General features: G+C 37.3%; 1 protein-coding gene and 1 long non-coding RNA gene across 8 annotated transcripts in view; both read right to left on the reverse strand.

Moving 5' to 3' along the window:
• Positions 1 to 225: 225 nt before the first annotated feature.
• LOC138715812 (uncharacterized) lies at positions 226 to 2,519 on the reverse strand. The gene is made up of 2 exons (XR_011336575.1): positions 1,754 to 2,519; positions 226 to 1,432 (listed from the first exon to the last, which is right to left on the reverse strand). It is a non-coding gene; the product is annotated as an uncharacterized lncRNA (long non-coding RNA).
• A 10,695-nt stretch (positions 2,520 to 13,214) lies between these two features.
• Positions 13,215 to 22,448, reverse strand: part of LOC138715813 (rhotekin-like) — a 239,584-nt gene continuing 230,350 nt past the window's right edge. For 6 of the 7 annotated variants that reach the window (XM_069848905.1, XM_069848901.1, XM_069848903.1 and 3 more), the window contains 4 exons: positions 20,848 to 21,083; positions 17,634 to 17,791; positions 15,247 to 15,359; positions 13,215 to 14,058 (listed from right to left, as the gene is read on the reverse strand). In XM_069848905.1, the coding sequence (XP_069705006.1) occupies positions 13,850 to 14,058; positions 15,247 to 15,359; positions 17,634 to 17,791; positions 20,848 to 21,083 (716 nt within the window). In that variant the 3' untranslated portion in view covers positions 13,215 to 13,849. Of the gene's footprint in view, positions 14,059 to 15,194; positions 15,360 to 17,633; positions 17,792 to 20,847; positions 21,084 to 22,448 lie in introns of all 7 variants that reach the window. The other variant, XM_069848906.1, reaches the window with a different exon arrangement.

Below are 22,448 nucleotides of genomic sequence, written 5' to 3' on the forward strand. Positions count from 1 at the left end.
ACCGTTGTAGCACTGATCGTAGGAATTGGATTGAGCGCAGCACGTGTTAGAGAATGACATTACGATGTCTCAGTAGTGTGCAATTGCAGTGATAAAGATGTATTTTCGTATAAAGATGAAATTGTACCATATACATTATAATCAACATCTTTAATATTACTATTTTTTATTTCTAACCTTAAAATATATCTCAAATCCTCAATTAAAACCTTTTTGTCGCCGTAAGGTGACATTCTTCGGAATATGAAACCATGAATGATTATTTGTTAAGCCCGTGTAATGTTTTGTTCCGCAGCCTTTTTCACTGTTTTAATCCCCGTATGATTGCAAATGTGCTGTTGTTTGTTTCATTTTCGATTCGTTATACAGTACGTACTAATTTTTAAGAGTGACTTTTAAGAGTTCGTCATTCAAAATTAATTTAAAAATTTCGTTTGCTTAATTCTGTTATTTAACGACGCTGTATCAACTGCTAGATTATCTAGGGTCGATTGAATTGGTGATAACGAGATGAGGCTCATCCTTACAAATGGGAGTATAATTTTTTCGTGGTTCGAAAGTATATTCATGACTTCCAGCAATTAGTTCTCTCTCAATATGTATATTTTTCTAATAGGTTGATCGTGGCAATTTACGCTATATTATCTCATACTTGTCGACTTTGTTGCTAATTAGGAAACTCGGCGTTCCACAAAATACAAACTAGGCCTATATAAAAAATCTAGCTATAAAACCAATGGTCATGCCAGCATTTTGCATTTCGAGTGAATAGAACGAAATAAGGCGGGCAAATTTCAATGGCATTTAGAAAAAGAGAACACCTATAAAACAGGACCGAAACATCGACCATAATTTCTCACTCTTGTTACAAAACTGAATATTAATGCACATGATACGAGGAAAACGTCACTTGAGCGTGCCCGTTCCTTAATGAGTTAAGGGACTTCGTAAAGCCCTAAAGATAAAGAATGGGTCAATTTTTTAAATTTTAGTTATATGACATACTGAATAACTAAACGTTTTCGTTGTGTTAGCCATCACCAGGCATTGCTAGTAGTATCTGAACTTCACATAAAGACTATTGCCGTATACATTAAACACATTTGTTTGTGATGTTAAAATAGTATGTGTATTAGACTTTTTTTTACTTGGTTATTTAACGATGCTGTATCAACTACTAGGTTACTTAGCGTCGATGGAATTGATGATATCGAGATAAGGCCGAGAATTCGCCATAGATTACCTGCTATTTGCTTTACGGTTGGGGAAAACTCGGGGGAAAAAAACCCAACCAAGTAATCAGCCCAAGCGAGAATCGAACCCGCGCCCGAGTGTAACTCCGAATCAGCATATTAGACTTCATGTGAAGTTTAGATATTGCTAGCACTGTCTGATGTTGCCTAACTCGGCGAAAGCATTTATTCAATGTAGCCTATAATATGATTGGGTGGCCGGGTAGCTCAGTTGGTAGAGCAGCTGGCTACGGACTGGAAGGTCCGGGGTTCGATCCCAGGTGGTGACAGGATTTTTTCTCGTTGCCAAACTTTCAAAACGGCCCCAAGGTTCACTCAGCCTTCTATAAAATTGAGTACCGGGTCTTTCCCGGGGGTAAAAGGCGGTCAGAGCGTGGTGCCGACCACACCACCTCATTCTAGTGCCGAGGTCATGGAAAGCGTGGGGCTCTACCTCCATGCCCCCCAAGTGCCTTCATGGCATGTTACGGGGATGCCTTTACCTTTTTTTACCTTTTAGCCTATAATATGATTGAAAAATAAAGTATTATGTGTGATCTCTGTATAGTTAAGATAATATTATTATGATGTCATTAAGACTGAAAATTAATTACATATTATATTATTGATCATAGACTTATCTGAAACATACACCTAAAATGAATTGCAAACTGTTTATTATTGTCAAAGAAAACATTTCTAATATACGTATTAGTGCTGGTTGCCATATCGTTTTCCATTTACATTCAGATGCTAAACAAAAGAAGGTTAAATTAAACTTCAAGGAGATTAGGGAATTCAAAACGTTCCTAGATTATGTACATAGATTTGAGAAGGTGTGAAGTAATAGCTACGGAAAACTGAGTCAACACTTCAAATCTGGTGGTAGTACTGCTAATCCTGGCATTTAAATTGCCAAGAACCCAGCAGTAGTCAGTCTAGTACATACCAGTCTGAAGCTCAATATGTAGGGAATATGCATCCAATGACAATTGAACTTTAGTTTAGTTGCTAACCATTACGATGCTACCACAGTCTACTATATACAGTCACGAAGCTTGAGTTTTGAGGGTGCTAGAAACAATAGACTGTGACGGTACTATTTTGCATTGCCTGTAATGAGGCGATATTAGCGATCCTAGTGGTGAGCAACTATCTTATGTTTGCATATTTACTACGTATTGAGCTTCGCGACTGTATATACTAGACTGTGATGCTACTATCACCTCATTGGATGACAATGCGGAATAGTAGCAGCAGTCTATTGTTCCTAGTACTCTCAGTTGCTAACCGCTTCGAACGCTGTATTGCGAGAAATGCAAAAAATCACCTCAAGCTTCGTGACTGTATGATATTAGACTGTGATTCTAGTATGCTCTCGTCCAGCACACATTTCCAAATTTGCGATTTTTTTATCAAGAAAACGAACTCTAATATTGATGTGAAATCTTAACCATTCGACACTCCAGTTCATTCTGGTAAAAATTGATGTTCCTATGTTAAATGCTACCACATCACGTAAATTTTTCATAGTGGGGGCATTTAAAACTGATGGCAGAGCAGGGGTATGCCGGATATTTAAATATTTCCAGGCTTAAAGTGTTAAAATATAAGAATAAAATAACAAGTTAACTGCTCTGAAGCAGGTTTCAATTGCACTTTTGATATTGGTGTGGAGAAGGGCCTACTAGCTCTTGGAGAAAACAGAAGCAGTAACATATGAGTATTTTGCATAATCAAAGACTGTCTAGGGCTTCATACTAATTAGGGCCCAGGGCGGGAAAATGATATGCAAATGCAATTATATTTTCTTAATGTTTAAGCGATTTTTTTTGTGAACATTTGGCTTTGAAAATAGTTGAGACAAATATGTTTGCTCAGAAATTAAATTTTTCTGCAATATTTTGGATTTCATTACATTGTTTATTGTTTGATCCCGGATAAAACTGTTATAGTTTTGTACAAATGCGAACATTAATGGAAAATTGAAGAACAAAGAATGTTTTCTGTGATCGTATCTTTAGGTTCAGGTTGCCAGATTGTAAGTTTTCCCATATTCTTAGTTTTTTTTTCCCCACCTTAAAATACCGTCTTCCGTAATTGGAGTGTTATCTACAGTTTTTCTTTCTGATTATTTTCAACATGCAGTCTTTTACGTCTACATGCAGAGATTTACTTTTATAATGCTATGTGTGTTTCCACTATTTAAAAAAGTTGTTATAAAAACTAAAATGGTAATGACCTTGCACCTTAAACAATAAAACATTCAATTTTATTATATGCTACTAAATTCCTGAGAAGTTTGCATCCATCTACCTTATTTATCGTAATTTTTTTTTTCCTAGAACAAATCTGGAAATCCTAGGTATTGTCAATTGCTGTAATAAATTCTATAAAATTTATATAAAACTGAGAATTAAAGTAGCTTGAGGATGAAGATCTAATTGACAGTGATGGAAACCAAAGAGCCATCGTGTGTCTGTGCAACAGCTCTGTCACTCTGTTCAAGCACAAGGGAAGAACTATGTTAGTTTCAAATGAGTGATTGTACGACAGTGGTGACAAACTCCTGTTCTTTGTGCAAGAGCAGATCATCTCACTCAAATAGTTGTCTTTTTTGCTCGTGAGTGCACACACTGCTTCGTAAATGCAGCTGAGTTGGTCACACTGTTCTAGGATCTATTAGTAGCTATTCAAAATATGCATTTCACTGAAACCTCCAATACTGCAGATTTACTATTTTCCCAATGAACTGTAGACTCATCCCCAACTATCAGTTCTATGCAGTTCCTGAAATTCATGTGGGAATAACCACTCCTTCATTTCCCCCTGATACTCAGGGTCTCTGACCTGGTGCATGGACAGTATACTGAATATAATAATTAGGTTAATCCTCTTTTATAGAGGAATGTAGTGCTGTAAAATGTAGAAAGGGAAGACATGTAAATGTATAATTTGTGCAATAAATATTTTGTTAAATTCAATATCAATGACTTAATTAGCTTAAAATTATGTTTCCTTCTTAGGACCTTGCAAGCTTCAGAACTACAGTATGGTCCAGAATAAAGTATACTGAAACTAACAGTGGCGGCTTCTCAAGGGGGTTGCAGGTTTGTACACCCCCCAGTAATGTTCCTAATCTCCCGGCTTTGTTACTATTAATTATATAATTTTATTTTACAATTTTCATTCATGACTATCTGCAAATGGCGTCTTGTTTTTTATGTCTGCAGGAGCCTCCGAGCCTCTTGATTTGCAAAGATGTTGAAAACCTAGGGAAGGTAGCTTATAGAGATGTTCGGCTAGTGCGGGGACAGGGAGTTAGAGGCATGGTCTACTGCTTTCCTCATTGAGAACGGTTTGTCGCACTCCCTGACATGGACACCAACGTCAGTGCAGAAGAAACTAAATTCATTGGGAAAGTATCTGTTTCAACTGGACATTTGTCCAAAGTAATAAGGATGAAAAATGTATTCATTCGGCTTGTGCAACGAACAGTCGCGTATTTCGCACATTACTTTCTCAATATGCATGCACACAAACGGCACAATACATAAAGGAACCTGTATTTTGCTTTAAAGTTCTAAGAGTTGTCGTTCTGACAGTAAGTGCTGCTATCTCCCGACGGCCTACGGAAGCTGCATTTGAATTTTATGAACGAAAACGTTGTACTTGGTACTTGGTAGCATTCTGTTGACAATTCTGTGCTCAAATGTTTTTCATGAGGGTAAATCGTAATATAGAGAGCTCCGCCCACGACCTCTTCCACTTTTGGACTTTCTGTATAAATGGGTATGCTTGTAATTAGTCATTTTACTTATTAAATGCATATAAATTAGCTTTATACGTGTTCGCCCTCAGGTATACACGGTTTTAAACTTTAAAGTAAAGTATGTTTCACTCCTCTCCGAAATCCATTCTGCACCACCATATTTTCCAACCACCAGCCGGCACTGGAAACTAAACAACATGAAATTTAGTTGAGAAACATACAGTATCAACAAGTAATGTATACATGATGTAAAAATTCTCCACTATTCCTTACACATGCTTCGTAACGGTCCTGAAGATTACTGAACATTTTTTCTATTTTCATTGTTGTTACAGAGTGAAGGACATGTCTAATGTTTGGTTTCAGCTGAATGATGGTATCGGATCTCTGTATACATGCTCTTTCAGGATACCCCACAGATACGCATTGGGGAGGGGGGGGGGTAAGATCAGGGGAATTTGCAGAAAAGGGGTGTCCTTGATGGTGAATCTTTTCTTCGTAAAGTTCACGCACCACTTTTACACTGACTCTGCCACCTCAACCAACTGTGTACAATTAACAATGCCCCAATAAATTTTTCTCACTGAACTGTGATTCCAACATAATCCAACTTCGGTATACTTTATTCTGGGCCATATTGTACGAGGCGTGTTCTTAAAGGAAGTTCCAAAAGGGTGTAGTAAGTAAACGGGAGGATATTTACAAACCATTTTTGTTGCACTGTATTCCCCACACTTCAATTACTTCTCAACATAATCTCCACCATTATTGAGGCATTTATCGAGTTGTGGCACAAGTCTTTCTATCCCCTTATTGTAGAATTCACCTGCCTGCGATGCGAACCACTCCCACACTGCTGTCTTCACTTCATCGTCGCCATCAAAACGTTGACCACCGAGGAACTTCTTGAGGTGCAGGAAGAGATTAAAGTCACTTGGAGCCAAATCCGGGCTGTAGGGGGGATGGTCAATTTGTTCCTGTCCTCACGAATTTTTTCATCGACAGCATGTGCCAAATCGTCATTGATCAAAGATGGCCGACTGGTAAACTACTTGTCATGCACAGAGACGCGGCCCTCGTTGAACTTCCTAACCCATCTCCTGACCATTCCATCACTAATGGCATCATCACCATACACCTCACAAAGTTGACGATGTATGTCAGCTGGTTTGATGTTTCTCGCATTCAAGAAACGGATAACAGACCGCATCTCACAGTCGGCGGGGTGCTCGATCACTTTAAACATTTCAACTGATCACAACTAACCACACACACGGACTGAAGCTCTGAAACTGCATGCACAGCTTGTCTGAGAACTGAAGAAGAAAACACGCATGCGCAAAATAACGATTGCAGCGATGTGACGGCTATAATTGAAAAAGGAACTTACTTTAAGAACACGCCTCGTACTTCTATTAACAGTTTGGTATGCAAATAAACTCAGTATATAGAAGTCTACCAAATATTCTACAGGCCCACTTTCTTACCTGATTTACTGCTTCTTAAAGACAAGCTGCTATATTTCATGTTATCAATGTAAAGAAATAATTTTTTCCTCTAAAAGTAGTTTGAAAAAGAGTTAAATCCCTATATCAACAGTACTAAATTTTATTTATTTCCCAATAAATAATAACTTTACTAATATCCACTCAATGGTAAAATTAATTTATTAGCATATGCTGATGATCTTGTCCGTCTAGGACAAACAGAAGATGATATCAAGAAACTTTTTAGACTTTTAGTAGAAGAAACAAGAATAACAGAATTAAAAATTAATTCTGATAAAACTAAATACATGAATATATCACGTACCTCAAATAATAAAGGGTCACTTCTAATAGATGATTGGGAGTTTCAAAAAGTTACTGAATTTAAATACTTAGGAAGTATAATTAATGAAACAGGCTTATTGGGGAAAGAAATTGAACACAGACTCGTTACGGCAAATAAATGTTATTACTCCCTTCATAAATTGCTTAGTTCCAAACTCCTTTCTAGATTATCAAAATTAAGATGCTATAAAACAATAATCCTACCAACTCTCCTATATTGCTGCGAAACTTGGATATTAACAAAAAAAAAAAAAAAAACAACAAAATCCCTTTTTACTTTTGAGAACAAAATCTTGAGGAAGATTTTTGGTCCCATTCAAGAAAATAACACATGGAGAATTTCGAACAACAGGGAACTAAGGGATATTGAAACTCTCTTGTATGTAAAGCTTTCGACTATTCTCCAAGATATAAGAGACCTCTTGGTAGGCCTCGTCTCCATTGCAGGACCAAGAGTATGATAATCTTTCTACAGCGGGAGGACGACAAGAAGATGCAGAGAACAGAGACGAATGGCGATATATCATGAATGAGGCTAAAAACCTCTTAGGTTTTGAAATGCCCTAAATTGAATTGAATTGAATATCCACTAAGTTAGTGATACCGATGATTCAGCATCAGGCCCATTTATTTCTGATACAACTTGGGGAGCATAAAAAATACCGTCTGTGGAATCTGTGAAGTGACACTAAAAAAACAAGCGTTCTGCATATGTGGAGTCATAAATGCCTAGTCCAATGAGTAGGGCACAAAAGGAATTGCGTTGGAGAGGGAACACAACTGGCTTGGAGAGAGGAAAGGGAAGGGAGCAGGTTCCGTCCTCTTTTGAGCAGTGACGTATACTGGTTTAAGGGTCTGGGCTATCGCTGACCCTATTATTACGCAAAATATATTTTAAAATCCCTATAATAAAATTCCTTACCTATTTATATGCGAATTCCAGACGTCTTAATTGGGACGAAAATACTTTGATGACTTCGTCATTGAAATTACAGTTGGGCCGGTAGCCCGCAAAATACGCCCCTGCTTTTGAGTAACGTCATGTACTACCATACTATAGTCCAGATCACCTTACTTAATACCTTAAGGTGAAACTTAACCAATCTTCCACTATGATTACATATGCTAGTGGGTTATAGTGATTTTCTAGCTTTCAGGTTGAATTTTGTTTTACTAATTTTGTTTCGAATTTCGGGTACTGTCAAATACTACAACTGGCAGTTATTTTCTAACTGTTATGTTGGCAGGAACAATTTCGGTTTGCAGTAAAGGAAACTGATGAAAATGCAAGCAAGTAAATACATTTTTAGGTTAGGTCTCTTGAATTGTAAACTATTTAGTCAAAGCAATGAATTTAATGTTGCCAGACAAAATAGATTTTACATAATGTTAGATCATACTAATCACCAACATAATATACCAGAAGTCCAGGAGGAAAACATACTATTTCATAAAATATTGAACCATTTAGGAAACACCTCGCAACATAAAGATGAGATGTGGTAAATAAGCAAGACATTGTTATTGTTAACAATATATTATTATTATTTCAGTAGCATTGTGATTTTACCCTTTGGTGATATCTGGTATTAGTTGGCAACAATGTAAAGATGGCCAAATTAAACTTTTAGGAACTGCTCTAACGTGATTCTCCCTATACACAGACTTCAGGAAAAAATTCTCGATGATGCTCCAAGAGCAAACATAATAGACATCACAAAATAATATAATTAAAAAATTTGAAATATTCATTGCATAACAAGTTTTTTGATGATTTTCTTTTAAATTTAGATGCCCGTGTAATTGGTATCTCAGGCACCTGTGAAAATAATTTATATGTCCAGGGCATGTGGGTGCCTGCTTATTTGCAAGCCTGAATTAGAAGGTGGAGGATGAGATGAGCCCACACGCACATAGGGAAAATGGTGTGGGTCTTTTGTGCTTCCCGCAAATGTCGACATGGACGAGAAATTGCCGACAGTTTTGTTTGGAGGCTTCTTATATATGCCATAACTATGATCTGGGATTTGACTTTACTTTGCTCCTGAAGAAAGCCATGCTAAGTAGTATCATCTTTGGCTGGCCATGGATTCACCAGCCAGCATGGAGACTATTACAATATATTGTTGTTGTTTTCTAATGCCGGCGTTTGGCAATAAAGTCATTTGACCTCTTGCACTCCAATATTTTTCAAAGATATTATCATGACCAGCCACTGAAGCACAGATTTTGAGGTGTTCCAAATCCATTTCTTGGTTTGAGTTGCACAATGGGCAGTTAGGGGACTGATATATTCCAATTCTATGCAGGTGTTTGGCCAAACAATCATGGCCTGTTGCCAATCTAAATGCAGCTACAGACGATTTTCGTGGTAAATCGGGAATTAACTGTGGATTATGATGCAGAGAGTTCCATTTTTTCCCTTGGGATTGTGTTATCAAATTTTGTTTGTTGAAGTCTAAGTATGTAGATTTAATAAATCTCTTCACAGAGTAATACGTATATTTAGTAACAGGTCTGTAAGTAGCAGTGCTGCCCTTCTTTGCTAAAGCTTCCGCATTCTCGTTTCCCAGGATTCCACAATGGGATGGTATCCATTGGAATACAATTCTTTTATTGAGTGATATTAATTGAGAGAGCATTTTAGTTATTTCTGCTGTTTGAAATGAAGTTGTGTGTTTAGAGATGATTGATAGAATAGCTGCTTTGGAGTCTGACAATATAACTGCATTCTTAAATTTATTGAGTGGCATAGAAGATTCCTTCACTTATTGCAATGATTTCACCATCAAAACTTGTTGTTCCATATCCAAGAGATCTATAAAGTGAGAAGAGACAGCACATAACACCTGCACCGGCACCTTGTTCTCTGGAGATCAAGGATCCGTCAGTGTATAAATGAAGCCAGTTTTGTGGAGGGTACCTAATATTAATTGTCTCTAAAGACAATTGTTTCAGTATTTCAGTGTTTACTTCTGATTTCAGTATTTCTTCTGTTAAATTTAGATTATATTCTATATTTAACAGAGTTAAAGGGTTTGGTTTAATTTGTAAGTTTTCTTTTAAATTCGGGATATTGATTTTCTGTTTTAATTCTTGAACAATGAATATAAAAAACAATATAAAAAACCCGAAACTTAACCACATTAAGAACACATGCTAAGCATAAGCCAGTAGGCTTACACTAAATGTTTGAATTTTTCTGGATCTTTAGAGAAGGTAAAAAAATTCAATTCTGGGTTTCATACTTTGCTGTTGCTGGAATTTACAGCTGAACAATAAGATTCTTTCGAAACCCTCATTCTTCTAATAAATCTTTCACTTCTGTATCATCATCATAACATAACAGCAATAGCTGACTTTTCCAGTAGTGTTACTTATTTGCAGCTTGGATCGCTAACTGTATGCACATACTTGCCTGTCTAGCAGGAAAAATGGCCAAGTTTTGCATTAATACCTATAAGGTACATCTATACTGTTCACTTTTCCGCGCATTTACACATGCACTCGGGGGAGGATATTGAAAGAATCAAGTTGAAAACGAATGTTCAATTATGATGCATGTAGATTTGTGTCTACATGGTGTGCTGTGTTGAACGTCATTTTCACTACGTTGTTGTTGTTTTCTAATGCCAGACGTTTGACAATAAAGTCATTTGATCTCTTGCACTTCAATATTTGAAAATGGCAAGTTGTAGCCGATTTAAGTGAACACCATATTTTAACGTTTTGGTGGCTACTTCATTCACACACAACCCCCAGAATGTCTGGAGGACCACACCTGCTGTTGGTCGACGGGTCCATTGGACCTAGCTGGGAGAGTTGATCACCAGTTTTCCCTCTTTAAGCCACTGGAGGACGATTTTAGTGCCATAGCAGGTCAGCACTGGGAACAGAAAAGTAGAAAGAGGAGGAAGGAAAGTGAAATGAACCCCTAGGCCTCGAATGCTCTAATGCCGTCGGGTCGAAGAAAGTAAGAGTTCAGTCAGAGGACTGGATAGGAAGGGTAAAGAGGGAATTAGGTATTGAATAGAGGAAAATTATACCAAATTCGGTCATTAACTCATCAAGCTGACCAGTGCTAATTGATGAGTAGCCCCTCCCTTTAGTTCAGCTTGTAAAGTTATGCTTACTAACAGCTGCACCACGGGAAGGCAGGGATGGGACATTGGGTATTTGTCCAGGTTGGTTCCTTAATGGAAGGATTAATGGCTCTCCCCCCTGTATCCGACAGATACCCTTTCGCAGCCCATTTTCACTACGTATATATATTAATAAAATAATATTAAATATCGATCCAATATTTGGACACTTGATTTGCAAAATTGTGGTCCAACACCGTATTTGCGTTAATCTTCAGTGAAGCTAATCATACTTGCTGCCATTTTCAGCTTAAAAGGTCCACCATCACCAAACAAAACAATTTTCAGTTTATTCATGGCCACCTAAACCTATCAGCTGTTCACTACATGCTGCTGTTGAAATATGCACAAGATACCCACGGCGATGGGCAGCTTTCAATTGCCACATGCACTCTCATTTTTAGTGTAAAAAGCATGCATAATTGAATGCGTTTCGTTCACTCCTACATCCTACTCAAGTTAAGAAAGATAATCTGTACAGTAAGAAATATAGAGAGAAGATTTTAAAATATTTCAGCTCTTGCTGATAACTTAGTTTTCACATTTGACAAGAAAGGGAGGTTATAGAAGAAGATAAATTTAAATTATGTTTTATTTAATGATGCTTGCAACTGCCGAGATTATATCAATGTCAACGGTGTGCCGGAATTTTGCCCCGCAGAAGTTCTTTTACATGCTAGTAAATCTGCCGTGATCCTGTTGCATTGACCTGGGCCAGGATCGAACCTACAACATGAGACCAGAAGGCCAACACTGCCGACTGCGCCACCCAGATCGAATAGAAGATAATACTTTAAATTAGAAGGGCATATAAAATATTAACAAAAGTAATATTTATTGCAATTCTGTGAAAATGTCAATCAGCTTAATAATAGTACAGACATAAGGTAAGCATTCAGTACATCGTATCGCACTCCTCGTACGAATCGCACGCAACGGATATTTTAAGTGCAATGCGTTCACTGTAACGGCTCCACCTCATCGGATTCCCCTATCAGCTGTTTGAAACATGACGTTGTACAATATTAACATTACTGAAAACAGAGGAGTTGAGGTTAGGTCTATTAATTACGTTTGTTAGCGAATAAGAATTTGTAATTGCTTCATGCGTCTTAATTGAAGAGGAAGGAACGAAAGAAATATTGGTTACATAATATATTTGCAAGAAACGACTTGATTACTGTTATGGGAACGCCTCAAATTATATAATTCTTCGCAATTTTCTACACGCGAAATAAGTTTTCCGTCTGCCATTTTGGCGCGACACTGAACATGGCACAACATAATAGTAACAGTTGACCAATTAAAATTGGTTTATTAAAGAAGGCCATGATCGCACGCATCGGAAAAGTTGCACGTCCGAGAAACGTGGACGGATTTGCCGAGAGGCGATGCGTCCGATACGATGTAGTGAACACGGTTACATAACAATTACAGCTAAGATAGTCTTTTTCCGATCCGTGCGATACGATGTAGTGAACACGGTTACATAACAATTACAGCTAAGATAGTCTTTTTCCGATCCGTGCGATACGATGTAGTGAACACGGTTACATAACAATTACAGCTAAGATAGTCTTTTTCCGATCCGTGCGATACGATGTAGTGAACTAGTGAACGCTTACCTTAACATCTCACATACTCTTAATAGTAGGTAAAATGGTTCGAGATACGAGGCTTGTCCATAAAGTAACTTTCCCACTCGTCCCACAGCTAGCAAACCATATGTTGCGCGAAGCGACTGCGTGTATGTGATAGAGTAATGTCCTGGTATGGCGCATGCGCTAGCGGAACTTCCCGAGTGCCCTCAGTAGCTTCGTTGCATTGGTTGAAGATGGACGCTCCTATTCCAGCTCCCGCCGCTTGTGAAGTGTGGTCAGTGATAAAGTTTTTGAATGCACAGGGCATAGCGCCGATTGAAATTGATTGTCAGCTGTACCAGGTCTATGGGCAAGCAGATGGTGCGTTGCTGCTGTAGACGATTTTCAGCAGGACTCGGCCCCAAAACAATTTTTCCCTTGAAATTATTCAAGTCTGCTTCACAAGGAGCTTTACCTGAAAGCTAGATTTGCATAATAAAGTTCCTGCTACAACAAAAAAATAAATAAACAAAAATATGAAAAGTTTATTTTCAGATTTTACCTCATTTCTGGTTCAATTGTTCTGCTGTCCTCAAGGAAAGGAAAGGAACAGAAAGGAAAGGTGTAGAAATGTTTCTGCAAAAAGAAGATGTGAATGAAAATTAATTTCTTTTTGTTTGTTTACCATTCTTATAAATTTCAACTCACTCTTACAAAACTGTTAAATACAAAAATCTCACTTTTGCACTGTAAAACCACAGATCTTGGCATGGAGGAATGACTGAGAAATTGGGCATGTCAGTTGTACTCGAAATTGGTCCTTGGGGAAGGAAAGACTTTCCACTAATGGAAACAGTCGTACTGCAACTCACACCAAACCAAAGCAATCCAACTTCAAGCTGATCATGATACACAACTAGACGAAGAATTTGAAAGCGCACAAAGAATGACACATAAGTTTAGTGCTTTTGAAGTGCAATGATTAATATAATTTACATTTCTACGAACATTAAATCATCTGATACTTAAATTATATAGAAAATCTCTTACTTCAATGGTTTGCATTATCTCTGCATTGCTTTACTTAAATACTTGTTTTAAACACATGTATATAAAAAAGACATTTAATTTACAAACCTATCTATAAATTAAACATTATCGAAGAATATGTCAACTCCACTTACATTAAAACTGTCTAGGACAGGGACGTCAACTCCATGCTTATTCACTGTCCAAACACACAATTGACGATCACTGTCCCGGCCGATAAGCACTGCAGGTACTGACTGGATCAATCTTGGCTGTTTCGGGAGAATGGCCAATGCGTTCGAACGGTGCCGCTGCCACCCATCCTGCCCCTGTTGCTGCCACCCGAACTGTACGAACGCTCCCGGAAGGTGGGCGATGAAGATGACGAGGCACATGAGCTCAAACTCGTGGACGGCGTCATTCCAAAGATCTCCTGCACGGTTGGACGGTGGTAATCCGTCGACACGGACTCTGTGAAACAATCAAACATCAGCGACTGTATAATGAAGTATAAGGGATCTCCAAAGATGATTAGTGGAGTTCTGATCATTTTTATGAAGAAACACGAACACAATAGGGGAACATGGGGCAGGACGGGGTAGTTAATGTTTGAATGTTTTTATTTGGTATCAAATAATGTAAATGTATGGGTTTTATGACATATATGCTTTTATTACACTGTAAACAAGTAAAAAAATATGCACTTCGAGTGAAATCCGGTCATTATAACCTTAAAATAAATTAGTTTTTCGAAATCTGTGTTTTGCCCCATTCGGGGCAAAATGGGGTATCTATTTTTTTTAATAATTAAATGGCAAAAGTGACAAAAATTATATACTGAAAGTTTGAATACTACAACATTTACAAGTTTACTTGAGAAAAAGTCATTCGCAAAATACGCAAATGTGCGTGGCATCCTCGTCTTCACTGTCTACTCCTGCGCTATAATTGTGAGCCCATTTCAGACATGATACGCATCTAATCCAACTTTCTTCTGACAAACAACAGAACGAACAACCCATTACAGGAGGTGAAATTTAATTAAATATGACGTGGGGCAGGACGGGGTACTGCCCTGTTATGCCCCACAGTCACAATTTCTAAGTTATGAGATATTGGCAGGAAAAATGACGCACGAAATTTAAGAAAGTTTCGGAATTAAAAGCCAGGTAAGCACTCTATAATATGACATTAAAATAGATGATCTAAATAAATCTCATTTCTACTTACGTGTGACAAGAGAACACTTTAAAGTTGCAAATGAATGATACAATATGATGCAGCAACCGAATAACATACAACAGATGCAAGGAATGGCAGTAAGTGTTGTGTGACGATATATTTACATGAGTTGACGAAGTTCTAAAAAAAAAAAAAAAAAAAAAAAAAAATTCGGTAGATTGCACTACTTGTTGGGAAGATAGAGGCTATACCCCGTCCTGCCCCATATTCCCCTAATAGTTTGAAACTTTTTAAATGAGGAATAGTAGGGATCCTATTTTATGCTGAATAAAGAGCTTAATTTTCGGTATAAAAATTGTTAATTTCATACAAAAAACTATCAATTGTTTTTTAAAAGCCAAATAAACCTTTCCTGTTCAACTCACAAGCCAGGAAGTCCTGCTTGTCGTCATCATATTGAATGGGAAACCACCTCACCTATGAGGGGCGTCTCATCGTACAGGGAGCCCCCACGGAGCTGTCGGGTGAAGGAATGCCTTGCTGAACCGGGTGACTGGATCTCCATGATCTTCTCTGCCGCATGCTTCCACCTGTACAATGCAGATACATTTCAAACTGCTGTATTAAGTAATTATCACAACAGACATAAAAACTAAAATGGAAATGACAGGGATCAATAGCAGCACAATCAAGAACAGGCAGACTACACAAAATGACAGACAGGAACCGTCAAGTGCTGAAGAGGGTAGTGCGACAAAACCACATGTCATCAGTTGGAAGACTTCACACTGAGTTCCAAAGTGCGTCAGGAAACATTATCAGTACCAGAACCGTTCTTCAAGAGCTCCACAAATTAGGTTTCTATGGCTGGATGGCTGCACACAAATCCTACATCACCAAGATCAAGCCAGCCATCAGTTAAAGTAGTATAAACAATGATGCCATTGGACTCCAGAGCAATGCTTCACTATCAGGCAATCTGACGGAGGGGTCTGGGTATGGAGGGTGCCAGGTGAACGCCTCCTTTCTGAGTATGTACTACCAACTGTGAAGGAGGTATCATGGTATGGAGCTTTTTTCATGGTAAGGACTAGGCCCTCCAGTTCCTGTGCAGGGAAAGTTAAAGGCTGCTGGATATCAAACAATTCTGCACTTCCCATATTATGGCAACATTTCGGAGAGCTCATTTCTGTTTCAACATGATAATGCTCCAGTACATAACGCGGCGTCTGTACAGGAATGATTGACGACATGGAACTTAAACTGGATTGGCCTGCTGAGAGTCCCAAACTTAATCCCATCGAACATCTTTGGGATGAGTTGGACCCAACCGCAAGAAAGACCACAACGCCCAAGATCTATCCCGACCCGCTGAAGATTCTTCAAGAAAAATGGAAGTCAATTCCTGTGGCAACACACCAAATCCTAGTGGACAGCTTTCTCAGTAGAATTACGGAAGTGATAGCAGAAAAAGGCAGGCCAACTTTGCACTAGTAACATTTTTATTAGAGGTAAATTGAGAATGGACATCTGTTCAGAAACTTTTGGCCATATAGTGTATACAGTATATAATTATTTCGTACAAGTTGCATGAAATAGCTATATTTACATTGCAATCGTTTCTATTATTTTTCATTTATGAACATCGCCATATAAAAGCGATATTAATGGTACCATAAATTAGATCTCTGTTAAGGACTGATGGGCAATGGTCTGACTTCATTATATTGGGAAGCTTGGGGGAAAATGATGCAGATCAAGTAATCCCCAGTGTCATTGGAGAACAACATACATTTGATCTTGCTACAGAAGTTCACTCTGGGCTCCTTGGACCAGGGTTCTGTCCCTGATTTATAACTTATGTTGGGCAAGCCCATATTCCAGGTAACACAGGGGTTTTGTCTGGGAGCTCCAGTTTTCCTGTGACATCCCAACAAATTTCCATCGTGTCATTTTATCCTGAGTGTAGCGTAGACCAGTCCCTTATAGCAGTGCCTCCTGCATCATTTTGTCAGTAAATTGGTCTATACAATTAGCTTCATAAGAATGAATGACAAACAGTGGGGGGGGAGGGTAGTTCACTCATGTGTAATAAATAGGTTTATGGTTAAGGCCCATTCACAATGGAAATTAAACATAACCGTAACATGAACACAGAAGTTTGCGGCCAGGCTACCAAATGGGATCATTCACAATGATTCACACAAACACTGACATTAGACGTTAACATGAAAGTTTGCAAACTAGAAACTTTCATGCTTATGCTTACATGATTTGCAAACAGAACACAATCGTGGAGCGCTGAAGTAAACGACAGAATATGAGGAAATGGCGTCAATGTTATGTTTCCATGGTTACCAAGCATCTTTGCGGTTATGTTTATGTTCCCATCGTGAATGTTCTTGATTTTACCATAATGTTTACATTTTTAAGTTAACGCTTATGTTATGTTTAATTTTCATCGTGAATGAGCCTTTAGGAGTAGTTATTGAAATGTTAAAGCAATGTCCTCTACTACCTGGCTTGTTGATGGAGAAAATACTAACAAAATTCGTAACTAAGTAGGAATACTTCCATATTATGAAAATGAACGGATTTTTATGTTGATATTAACTTCACCATCTCATGTATGAATTTACTTTACACGATATATATGTATATAAAAAAATACATGATGAAAGTTATCTCACAAATATATTTCAAACAACATGTGCGTTATTCTCAGACAAATTGACTAAATTCTTTATTCTATGAACTGACAATATGAAAGTCACAGCACAAAGCAAAAACTCATAGATGTCATCAGTATCAGTTGCTTTTAGTTATAAAGTAACATTTAACATCTTTGTTCATGATCACTGTACCTGAGATGATCCTTGGCATGCTGGACAAGAGATCTTAGCCATTTCTGGTGATCTTCTGTTGTCTTGGTCCGGATCACAGAAATATCTTCTTTGCCTTCACAAAGGTTCGATATTGTGATCTCCTTGTTGACTGTTTTACTCGGCTGTATCACTGTCTCCTGTTAACATATGAGGATTACAATACTTTGCATTCTTCCACTTGGTAATGAGTTTTGGAATAATTTTCTGGGGAAATTCTACAGATAGTAAATCCCTACTACAAAAAAGAGTAATTAGAATACTAGTAGGTGCCAAATCTAGGGAATCGTAAAAATAATGCCCATGACTTATCAGTATATTTTTTCATTAATAAACTTCCTTTTATGTAATCGTGAAAACTTTGTAACTATTGGGTTGGTGCATAAGTTCATAGCGTTTTTTCATAAGTTTATTAAAGACATCAGATATATTTAGGAGTAATCCTAGATGCCTGACTTTTTTAATACTAGACTAGACGGCAATTCGGAAGGCGGACAGCTACTAGATGCGCCGTAGCCTGTATGGCATGTGACGTCACAAGCTTGAACAGGAGAACCAATCAGAATCAGTCAGTAACAAGTGCTTCTCGAGTTACTTTGTTCACATGTGAGTCTTTTAAAACCTCGAATAAGTAAAACTAACATATACTGTGTGTGTATGTGTGTGTGTGTGTGTGTGTATGTGTATGTGTATGTGTAAGATAAATAAATGGAAGGAAATACTATAAAAACACAAGTACTGCACAGGCAGGCGCAGGAAATAGTGTTTAAGGCGTATAATTATTTTAAAAAACATTAACGAGCAGAACTCTGCTGGGCATCATGGTGCTGGCCGCAACGTTGCCAACGCGCAGGAGACGACTGCAGAAGCTTGTGGTGTGGGTTTGCAAACCATGCAAAGAATTGTTAGTGAAGGAAACAATTCTTTTAATGTGAGCGGAACTGCCACGTTTCGTTCTCCTGGAAAACATCCTCGTCGTGAAAAAACAGTCTCTGAATTAGATGGTTTTAATAAAAGTGTGCTGCGACGTACAGTATTAGATACGTACCTTCGAGAATCCGACTCTGGAAAATCTGACGGGACTGATGAGGGAATCAGCGACTTCGATTAAAACCAGGCACTGAATATTCATTAAATCCTAATTTATATTAAATGTGACCGAAATGTGACAATATAACTTGGTACTCGTAGTTATTGTTTTAGGGTATTTAAGTAGTTAAAATAATGTGCGCCTAGAAATAGACCTAAATACAATTTCTACTTAAATAGTGTATCATTTTTTCTAGTAATACACAGTATATATTTCGTATTAAAACTGTGTGATATAATAATAATAATAATAATAATAATAATAATAATATTATACCGGACATAAAAATCTTAAAACTTGCTATAAGCATTATTAATAGAACGTAAGATTTGATAATGTTCTGATAAAAGGTTTGTCATGCTTGCAGTAATCAACGGATAAGGTCATTATTGTCTTTTTAAAATTGAAATTCTCTCCTCAGCTACTTGTATTGTGCGCGCGCGTGAAGTACGATGTGGCGATGCTGCACATTGCCTTTCTCTCACTATCTGTCTCTCTCGACGCAAACGATAGCAGCCGACCGCCTTCCGAACTGGCGTCTAGTCTAGGTCCTTACAAAAAAAAATATAAAACTCGTGGTAAATTTCCTAGTTTTCTTTCCTCCTTAATCTTGGAGTGTTATGCTTGTTAACAATGATACAACACCAAAACTTGATTTTCCAATTTGAACTGTGAAAAAAGCCAATTCTGTGTGAACAGCAACCAGCATCATAGCAAACACGGGAGCCATCGCTGTACCCACCAGAGAACCAAGCTTGCTGGCCAGCAAGGAAACAAGCACTGTGGGAACTGGGCTTAAGTTTGGTATCGTTAATTAAATCTTACTTGAAAGGAAGAGTGCAAGTTGTGAGCTTTAATGGACATACTTCTAAGCCTTTTACGGTAAATTCTGGTGTGCCTCAAGGTTCCAATCTTGGTCCATTATTGTTTTTATTGTTTGTTAATGATATTGTGAATTGTGTACAACATTCTAAAATTTTATTATTTGCGGATGATATTAAATTGTATAGAGAAATCAAAAGTATATCAGATTGTAAGCTACTTCAAACAGATATTACAAACTTACATATTTGGAGTCTTAATAATAAATTGTTATTTAATATTAATAAGTGTATACATATGATCTTTTCTAGATTGAAAAACACAATTAAATTTTCATATAAAATAGAGGCAAAAGTTTTACCAGCAATTTTCGTAGTCATATTAATAATATTATAAATTTGTCCTATAAAAGTTTAGGTTTTGTTATGAGAAATTCTTGTAAATTTAAAGTCAAAACTATAATAATTTTGTATAATTCCATTGTTGGATCTAAATTAGAGTATGCTGCTGTTATCTGGAACCCAGTTATTAACATATATATTCTGTTACTAGAAAAACATTCAAAATAAATTTCTAAAATGGTTATATTGCAGACTTTATAATGATTATCCTACCTATGAGAGTTATGCTACAATGCTTCAACATTTCCATTTTACTAGTTTGCAGATTAGACGAAATTGTCAATCTTTAAACTTTCTTTATAAAATTATTAACAATAAGTTGGACTGTGTTGGTTTATTTTATTATATAACATTATATGCACCTGAGCTTAAAACGAAATTTCGGAATTTATTTTACATACCAAGGACAAATACTGAATCCCACAAAAATTCCCCAGTTTTCCGAATGTTACAGTCATACAATAAATTACATCCTCATCCTAATGTTGATATTTTCAATATGAATTTCTCTAGATACAGAATTATTTTTTATCATATTTTACAGAATATTGTTGTTAGTTAATTTGAAGCTACTTTCACACCTTATTTCAATTTCTCTTTTTTTTCTTTCTCTTATTTCTATTTTGTTTCAGTTTTTAATAAGTGTGTGTTTCCTTTTCCTTGTTTATGTTTTATAAATTAATATGTTAGTCGTGAACATTGTAATTGGGCTTTGCCTGTTATGTTCAACAAAAAATGAATAAGTAAATAAATAAATAAGTGTGAAACATATAAAATAAATGCAACTGTATCTGAAATTTCATCATTTTGAACGTGACACGGGAAGTTTCCAATGAGAGGCTCGAGTAGGGCTGATAATTGGACACGTGAGGGGAACACTCACCCTGTCCACAACAATGGACCTGACGGGGTCCTGGCCCTGCTCCCAGTGCTCGCGCTTGTTCCACAGGTCCAGGCGGAAGGCCTGCAGCTGCCCCCACATGCTGAGCCACTGTCTGCCTGCATCGCAGTCCAGCAGTGTCAGGTCCCCGGAGCAGCTCTCCTGAGCCACGCAGTCGGGCTGCGCAGCCAGGCGACAGCAGAAGTGCCCAAACAGCGGCAGCTGGTGACTCCGATTCTCTGCAACATGAAGTGCCATGGTTTAATTTGGACCCAGTTCACTGTGAGAATTAATTATTTTGATAGCCTTCCATAGGAAAACCCTGGTTGGAGGCCGGCCAGTTAGGTAAACACATCCATTTGATGGGTTGTAACTTGTAGGTAAGTAATTGTATTTCCAGCAGATTACTTTTATTTATACGTTTCAATAATGTGTTGCAGATATATATAGTACACTCTACTAACACAAATATTATTATAAGCATGTTTGCGATGCCCAAGCATTTTCCTTGTCCAAATTTTTCTTCCCCAATCTTCTCTATTTTCCCAGTCTCCTTCTAATCCTTTCTGTTGTATTTCTTAATTAATTCCCTCCAACCATGTAAACTCATTGCCTTCCCCCTTCCTGTAGGTATCCTTATTATTAATATTATTACATCTCTGTCAAGTTTCAGACTTTTCAATAAATGAATGAATTAATCAATCAATCTTCTCAATGTATCCAGCTGTTTGCTGACAACATAAAGCCCACTATAGTCCACTGTAGTCTATTCAGCTGTTTTTCACGAGAAATGAGGGGTATTTTGATCGGTGTTCATTATAGATGCCTGTTGCTAGTAGCCAGAGTTGGGGTGTAGTCAATATATACTGCAGGGCTGTGTCTTCTGCAACTGGTACTGATGATTTTAATTTACTTCTTTTGTGGTTTATGGATGGACAGTATAGAAGAATGTGTTCCAGATCTTCATCATGATTATTACACCACAGACAAGTAGGATTATCAGAAAGGTGAAATCGGTGTAGGTACAATTGAGTGACAATGTGACCTGTTCTGGCTCTTGTTAAAAATGTTTGAACATGTCTGAGCAAGTTTTTGTACATTTCCAGGTCATTTGGTTTCTTTTGTACAGACTGTAAAAATTTTCCTTTGTCAGAAGAGAGCCAATTGTTGATCCATAGGTTTATAAAATGAGACTTTACTGAAGCAAAAGCACTGGATAGAGATATCACTTGAAGAGGTCTTGGTTGCAAATATGTTGCCTGTTTTGCAATATTATCAACTCGTATGAAGTTTTTTTGGGCAAGAAAATCAGCATGTTCATTGCCAGTTATACCACAATGTAATGTAATTGCATAGAAAATACTGTGTATACAATATTATTGCAGACAATATATTAATAACAGCCAATGATTGTGATGATTCAACATATATGATGATAAAATTGAAAGGATATTTATAATAATTGAGGATTAAAAATAAAGATATGGATAAACTTAATAATGTAGCAATTGGTAATGAAGAAATAAATGATTTAATGTTAGAAGGAACTGGAGAATTCATTAAAGAAAGGATAGAGAAAGGAAGGTCAATGATAGAAGGTAAAA

Source organism: Periplaneta americana, chromosome 15, assembly GCF_040183065.1.
Source record: "Periplaneta americana isolate PAMFEO1 chromosome 15, P.americana_PAMFEO1_priV1, whole genome shotgun sequence".
In the NCBI taxonomy this organism is placed as follows: domain Eukaryota; kingdom Metazoa; phylum Arthropoda; class Insecta; order Blattodea; family Blattidae; genus Periplaneta; species Periplaneta americana.